Source organism: Apodemus sylvaticus, chromosome 2, assembly GCF_947179515.1.
Source record: "Apodemus sylvaticus chromosome 2, mApoSyl1.1, whole genome shotgun sequence".
In the NCBI taxonomy this organism is placed as follows: Eukaryota; Metazoa; Chordata; class Mammalia; order Rodentia; family Muridae; genus Apodemus; species Apodemus sylvaticus.
Genome location: NC_067473.1, coordinates 39,103,625 through 39,111,483, shown reverse-complemented (window position 1 = coordinate 39,111,483; position 7,859 = coordinate 39,103,625). Strand labels below are relative to the sequence as shown.

The window sequence follows — 7,859 nt, the reverse complement described above, 5'->3', positions numbered from 1 at the left end:
ACAGTATCAAATGTGCCACACCCAATTAGATAATTAGGATAATTTAGGTTATTTGTCCAATACTTAAGATGATAATTATTGATACACACTTCACCAATAATGGTTTTGCATTTCTTCAGAGGAGAGTATTACTGAGTTATTTCCATTTTATAGAAGAGAATATTCCTATAACAATGGAGAAATAGAAGGTGAGATACATAATGTCACATAAAACAGACAACTGATTATAGACAGAGATGAATATCGAATGACCCTTCGACAGGAATACAGTCTGAGCCATGTGAGAGGCAAATGTGGAGAATGTTTCACAAAGCCTGTGTAGCTCTGCACAGGTATGATGCAAAATGAACTTGTCTAACATTTTGCAATTTTTAGTTTTCAGATAAAGTTAAGGTAATGTCTATTATCAACTCCTCCAGGAATAAAGTGAAGTATGCTTTTGAAATTCTCACAAAAAAGGCATGTCCCATATTTTCTGCAAACCTATTTCTTTCTATTAAGGCTCTGTTGACTTGTGTGTGTGTGTGTGCATGTATGTGTGTGGACTAGCTACACACTAATTATCTACTCTGTGGATCAGAGTAGTCCTTGGGTAGATGGCCAGCACTAAATGTTGGAGTATCACAGAATTTCAAGACTCTCAGCTCACACTCATGCTAGTTTTCATTATATTTTGAATAGCTTAAATTTTTAGCTTGAGGAATAATGTGAATATAGTATTATAATAGCTTTATATCATGTGAAAAATTTAAATTTTTTAACTTTCTTCTGAGATTTTTTTTTGTCCAATATGTTTCATCAAAAAGACTAGAACTTTTAAATTTTTGTTCATTTTGCCCAGTACTTAGATATATTTGAGGAAGAACTAGGTAGGGAGGTCAGATCAGACACTCTTCCTAGTGTCACATGTGTGAAGAATCTAGGTTGCTACTGTCACAGGAAAGAAGAAAATAATACCAAGGGGGGGCATTTGTCTCCTAACAGTACCTCTGACTGTTAGTACTGTAGTATGCCTGTTGCTCACCACAACTTCCATAGCAGAATGGCAGCTGCCTAATGAACTCAAGCTCTTCTACAAACATCTCAACAGGGTGGGGTGCTCCAGTCTTAAAGCATGATGTCTTCAGCATTGCAATGGCGACAGGAAGACCTGAAAATTACATTGTCTTCCTAGCAGGATCATTTTCTTAAACACATCTCTACATTTTTATCTCCTATTATTCACCTTCACATCTGCCTTTGAATGATCATGGTCATTCCTTTATTGTAGTGTCAAATATAAAGACAGGGCCAATATATTGTGTCAACATTTTACAAAATGTTTTATAAGAACAATGGAAGTTAATGACCTGTGAATTTGGAAGATGAGAATTATTTCAAGTAACAGATTAGTGGCTGGAGAGATGGCTCAGTGGTTGAAGATCACTGGGTGTCCTCCTAGAGGACCTGGGTTGTGTTCCTAGCACCTGCAGAGTGTCTCTCAACTCTATGTGGCTCCAGTTCCAGGATATCTGACTTTCTTCTGGGCTCTGAGGGCACTAGGCATGCAGATGGTGGTGCAAAAATATCCAGGCAAGCACACACACACATGCAAAATAAACATTAAAAAGGAGAGGAGGGGAAACACTTATTTGAATTATCGGAGTGAAAGTTCACAACAAAGTTTTGCAGCTAGATGCATGCCTTGGCTTAAAGCCATGCTTTGGTTTATTATGTTTGTCTGCATGGCCATGTGTGTATTGACTCTTATATCAGAGTCACCTATAAGTTGAAAACTTCCCATAAGACATAAGCCTCAACTCGGCTCTGGTGTCCACTGCTCTGTCCATCTACATAGTGTTTTATTTTATTATGGCCTGACAGTGACTAGACCAAGGTCTGTGTCAGATTCCCAGTGAAGTCATATTTTCCCTTTTCTGATTACATATTCTTTTGAAGTAATTTTGTAAATCTTCATAGAGTTTTCTTTAAAGTTTAAAGACTAAATAATAGTTTGAAGATGCAGCTGAGATTTTTTTCTTCAGCCTTCCAACATTGGGATTTGTCTAAATCCAATATTCTACAAGACATGCGACCATGTGACTAGATGACAATCAAGACTGCTTCACCTTTACTGTTTCTGTCCTGGGAATTCATGTGACTCACCACTATAACTGGAGTTTGTTTAGCTATATTCTATATTATTCTTAAAAATTTGAAGGTAACTTGTGACCCACACTTTAAAAGCATTTCAATCCAGTCTGACCACACAAAAATATATCTCTGCAGCATAGTGTGTGTAAATAAAATAACATGAGCTTGAATAAAGAGCTAAATACAAAGTATTTGCCAAATCAGTCTTGCTTCTTTTTTTATACTGTTAGTTTTAATCCCTCAGTAATGTTCTATATATTAATATAAAGAAGGCCCCAGCACTTTACTCTTATTATATCATCATTAGTCATTTAACAAAATACACTGGACAGGGAAAGTTAATATCCATTTACTTCCAACTAATCAATATGAAAAAGATGAGTTTTAAGGTTCAAGAAAATGTATCTCACATTCAAATTTAATTTGAAACAATTCTTATCCTGTGGACAGCATGTCAGTTATGTTACGCTTTCACTGGGATGACAGAAATTGTTAAATTATACATAAAATAAAAATATACTGAACACATTTATGCTCCATTTCACTTTTCCAAACTTTTCTCTACAGAGTTCCTATGTTTCTAGGGTTTGCCTCAAAAAAGGTCTTGTATTTATCCCTAGAATCTTAGAAAACTATTCAAAACTTGTATCTACTCTTCCTAGGTATTCTCTAAATAGTGCTAATATGTCATGAGCATGATCAATGTCTATGTGTATCTGCACACATGTGCACACACATGTACAAAGGGTTTATGAAAGAAAAAAAGAAGTGCTCCTCTCTACATGTTTTAAGGTTTGACATTTATAATGCTGAGGTCTATTTGAATAAAAACAGGAAAATAAACAACAAAGATTACTAGAGAACACATTTGAACCCAAGGATAATTCTTATTAGATGCATCTGACAAGCAGCTAAAATTTATATTGACTACCTTTGGGTATGATCTATTTTGGAATTCCTCAGTTCCTAGGAGTTTATTTTTCAACAAATTGCAGGGCATGGACACACAACTTTGTGACTTGTCTTTAGTATGGAAGAGTGATATCTCATAAAGAATAAAATCCTAGTGGTTATAAATGGGTCAAAAAGACTTAGATCTTTTTTATTTGTACTTCAGAAATGTAACCAACTGAATGAAATGGTTTCATATACATTTTTTTTTACATCCAGTATAAGTGACACACTGTTCATACATTAATTCTAAAGAAAAAAATGTACATCCCTCTTTTCTGTTAAGTAAGATTTGTCAAGTGTTCTTGGATGGAGAGGGAAAAAGCCCCTTTCATTGCAACCCGAATGAATGAAGCAACAAGAGTAAATTTCTTTCAATAGCTAATATGCCAGTGAAGTTTCTGTCCAGGCGTGTGTTAATATTAACATGAGTAATAGGAGGTCTTACAAATTCTCAAAAAATGTAAACGCCCAATTTCAAAAATTTACAAAATAGCCTATTGGATGTTGCAACGGAATCTGCCCAGGGACATTAAAGTCCAGGACCATTTATTTTAAGTGAACTTCTGTAGCTCCAGTCCTAGCTGGCTGTTCTTCAATTCCCTAATCACACGGAAATGCATTCCTAGGAAGTCAAGCAGCTGGAGACACAGAATGCTGATGACGGTTCTCTTTATCTGACTCATCTGAAGAAAACCCAGTTAGTGGTAATTCTACCAAATACTTGTAACAGTCACATAAAATTTTAATTGATTTTCAAACAATACAGCGGTGCCATGAATCCAACATATAGAATATAAGTCTTAAGCCCACTAGGTTTAAGTAATTGTGTCTTTGCAGACTAAAACTATGTAAAATAGAATCTGGTAACTCCCTGGTGTTAGAGGTAGGCAGTTTTCTTTCAAATCCTAGGTTTGGTCCTTTATTTTATTCAGCAGTGAAAGCCATGAATACAGAACAAATAACAGCTGTTACAATTCTCAACCATGACTTCTAACGTCAGAGAATTCAAAGTATGAACATAGTACACAGTAATGAAAAGTATCAAAAATTAGTTTACCTCAAAGAAGATAAATAAAACAGGTATATCCCACCAATACATAAACAGATGTTTGTGCTACAGTTAAAATTTGCTGTATACAAAAGATCATAGTCCCCATAATCAGCTTATGGTAGAAGCAAGAATACATGAGCCATTTAAATTGTCAGACATTATGCTTTATAAGGTATGCACAGAAGTTCAAGCAATAAATACATACATTAGTTCAAAGCCTTACAATAGCTACGCAAAGCAGATGCAGAAAAGGAGGTTTGCTATGACTAGCAAGCAATGATAGAAGAGTAAAAATCCATGAAATGCATTGAAGCAACATTTTTCTTAGAAAAAGTCTGGTCATTTATGGGTCCACCAACATTTTTACATAATATGCACAATTATCAAAATACAGACCAAGCATTTCAGAAAACTCCAAAAAACCTAAAATCTATTTTCAAAGCAATTGCAGTTTTGGAGGTTTTTCTGGTATAATGTGCAAGCAGCTATTTTTTTTTTAAAATTGTATTCATATAAAACCCATGCAAAACTCTACAGGTATATGCATTCTGTGGCTGAGACTTCCTTTCAAAAGTTTTGAAACTGAGGTATGCATACTTTAGCATTGTAGTCTTAGGCCACCCTCCCGATGGAACAACTCTCCAAATTACTTCCAGTCCATCAAAGCTTTTTGAACATGCACCTGAAAGACTCGTTTCCCTTTCAGATTATCCCTACAGCAGTATCCTAGACATCAGAGAACCATCCTTCAGAATACCAATCTCTCCTTTGATACCACACCAATAACTTCCGGTTCGTTGATCATGACCCAAAGACAAACATAATGAAAAGTAGCAGGTACTGTGACGTTCTCATGTTTCATGCAATCTGCCGTAATTGTTCTAACTTTTTTCTCTTTTTTTCTTGTTTTTTTTTCTCCTTTTTTTCTTTTTTTTTCCTTTTTTCTTTTTTGCAGAGGTAGAAGCTTTCAGAAAGCCTTTTGGGTAAGTGGGAAAACCCTTTGAAAGCCGTTATGTCCTTTTATTTGGTGTGATAGATGACTGGGTATCTCTCTAACTCTATTTGCTGACTTCAGCAAAGGATAAACATTGAGCTTAGTTTGCAAGAACCGGCTCCATCCCATGGAACCGGGACATATGTTAAGCTCTAGCAGCCACCTTCTGTCAAAACTGTTTGTAAAGCAATAACCATAATCAGGTTATGAGGTCCCTTGGTTGGGGGAAAAAGTATTATCAAGACTTGGCACAGCACATGAAAAGCAACACGTAAAGTCTCTAGGTTTTAAGCAAACATCTGACTATGCTATCTTCAACTACACCATAACGTATTATCATAGTTTTGGGGTTTAGAGTTGTCAAGAAAATCAGCATTCCAACAATTTGGCCTGCACAAGTCTTTGAAGGGAGTGTGTTAGTGTTCATATCCCGTATAAGCAGAGGCAGAATTATATGTAACTTTGGTTTGACTGAAAATAAATACCATGGGCTACACTTGCTATAATCTTTGCTTTCAGTGTAAAAACTCAGCTAGATCACTTTAAAATCAATAGGAAATTAATTTTTGGCTTTACTAGACCTTTTATGTTTGGTTCCTACTTTTTGTTTTTTTGTTTTTTTTTTATTATAACTTAAGACTATAAAAAAATAGTACACAACAGAGATTAAGACCATACAAGACATGTACTTCTAACAACATGTACTCACCACCAAAAAGATGGGGAAAACAAAAACGCAATGTACTATATATATATAACAATACGCAATCTGCATTTGCATCAAGTACATAATTGTTTTGGTCAGTGATCCACATTTGTTGCTTTCTAGCATGTCATAACTTCCACTGCAGATTTTGTCCTCACCTCTGTCTTTAATGAAAGCAAATCTTCATTGCATTTAGATGGACTTTTGGCCTCAGAAGATTACTCTGTGACTGAATGAACTCTTTTAGTTGTGGTTTTTTTTGTTTTTGTTTTTTGTTTTGTCATATTCGTTTCTTTGTTTAGGGCTAAATGAAAAGGTCCCAGAGGTCATCAGAAAACAGCAGGTAGTTCATGGAAAAGGTTCCTTTGTACTAATTGAAGTTACAGAAGGCTGACCAAAGCATGTGGCTGCTTCTGTCCTTGAGCTCTTGGCCATGGTTAGAGTTGGCTTTGGTTTGCAGCTGTAGCCTTTGACTGTGTTTGCAGGTAGACAAAGCTTTATCACAAGGAGGTAAAGAGTACAGTTGTAAGATCTATGCAGATATGCAAATGTTTCTATGGTGCTTGCACAGATAATGTTAGCTTAGGATTGCACTTTACATCTTTACACTAACAGCACAGACTGGAAGCCTAAGGTTTTAGATGGTTGCAACAGTCTAATTACTGTGTTTTGTAAGAACTAACTTATGTCATTTACAGTTGGTGGCACCAACATAAAAAACTAATGTTCTGTTGTTTAAAATTCAGCTAGATACAAGCAGTGACACTAATTTCTGATACTACTCCTGTGCAAATTAAAAACAATAGCAACAAGTTGAACTTGACCAGCAATTGTTTCTAACATTACAACTACTGAATGCTGGAAAATTCACATTAATGAAACTAACACTATTTTTGGCAGTATATGAGGCGCAGTTGCTTTCTATAGGACATGGATCCTCATACTCAGTCATTTCATGAACCCTTGAGAGCCACATTTTTTAAATGGGCAGAGCCATTATAGAAAGAACAGTTCTTTCTTTTCCCAAGAAAATCAGTTTTTTGCCTTTTTTTTCTAAAAAAGAAAAAAAGGAAAAAAGAAAAGAAAGTAGAATAAAACAAACAAACAAATGAACAAAATAACGACAGAAAGAGAAGAAAACAAGCAATTTGCCTGTTGGTTCTGAATCCCAAAGGGCTGGCTTAGTAAGTTCCTTTAGGGCTGTCTCCTTTATCCATGCTTAATAAATAGTCACAGTAAAAATTTGTCAACTATTCATGGTTGTGGAGTGGTTATGAAGGTCAGTGATATGTCCCTTCACACTGAGGTGTCACAGTTCATTCTCATTCCAGGTCCTCAGATAAAGGCTCTTCCTCAATCTCTCTGTCATCTTCTAATTCTGGACTGTGATTGGCTGTTGTCACTAATGACATTGGACAGTCTTCATCCTCCGCAATCACGGGTTCTTCCTTGACATGGATTGAATGTCTGAAAAACATGTGAATGCAAAAAGTTTTACTAAATAACTACTAAGCAAGAGCTTAGCAATTTTGTCATGAAGAGGTCAACTGGACAAGGGAAGAGCACCCAGTGTCTTCCCCAACTGCCTCTGACAGAGGGCACAGGCTGATTAGCTACTTAGTTGCAGAACCATGGGCCAGGCTTCAGCTGAATATGTGCATGGGTCTCCACATGCTGGGCTGTGTTGTTGTTCCAAATGGAATGCTTTGTTAGTATTTGTTAGAAACAGAATAAGGTTAAAGGAATAACAAGCAAATAAGTAATGGATAAATTAGAATGTTCCTACGTCACTGAGGTTTAACTGAGAGTGCTATTTATCAGTATTTCAGATTCAGTTTTATAGCTTTATTTTTGGTGTGCTTTTAAACTGAGTGGTATGGACTAGATTGCCATGTCTGTTGAAACAAATACTAACAAACTTCAGGAAGTAAACAGAGGCTAAAGCATTTTTATCAACAGGATGCCAGCAATGATTTACAAGCACAGACCTTGATGTTTGTGTGTGTACATACATTATGTAA

The 7,859-nt window shown here is 35.8% G+C and overlaps 1 protein-coding gene across 1 annotated transcript in view; it reads right to left on the bottom strand.

Annotated features, from left to right (window-relative positions):
- Positions 1–6,930: 6,930 nt before the first annotated feature.
- Positions 6,931–7,859, bottom strand: part of Foxp2 (forkhead box P2) — a 253,317-nt gene continuing 252,388 nt past the window's right edge. The window contains exon 16 of the mRNA XM_052172433.1: positions 6,931–7,305. Coding sequence (XP_052028393.1) covers positions 7,161–7,305 — 145 coding nt within the window. The 3' untranslated portion in view covers positions 6,931–7,160. The remainder of the gene's footprint in view (positions 7,306–7,859) is intronic.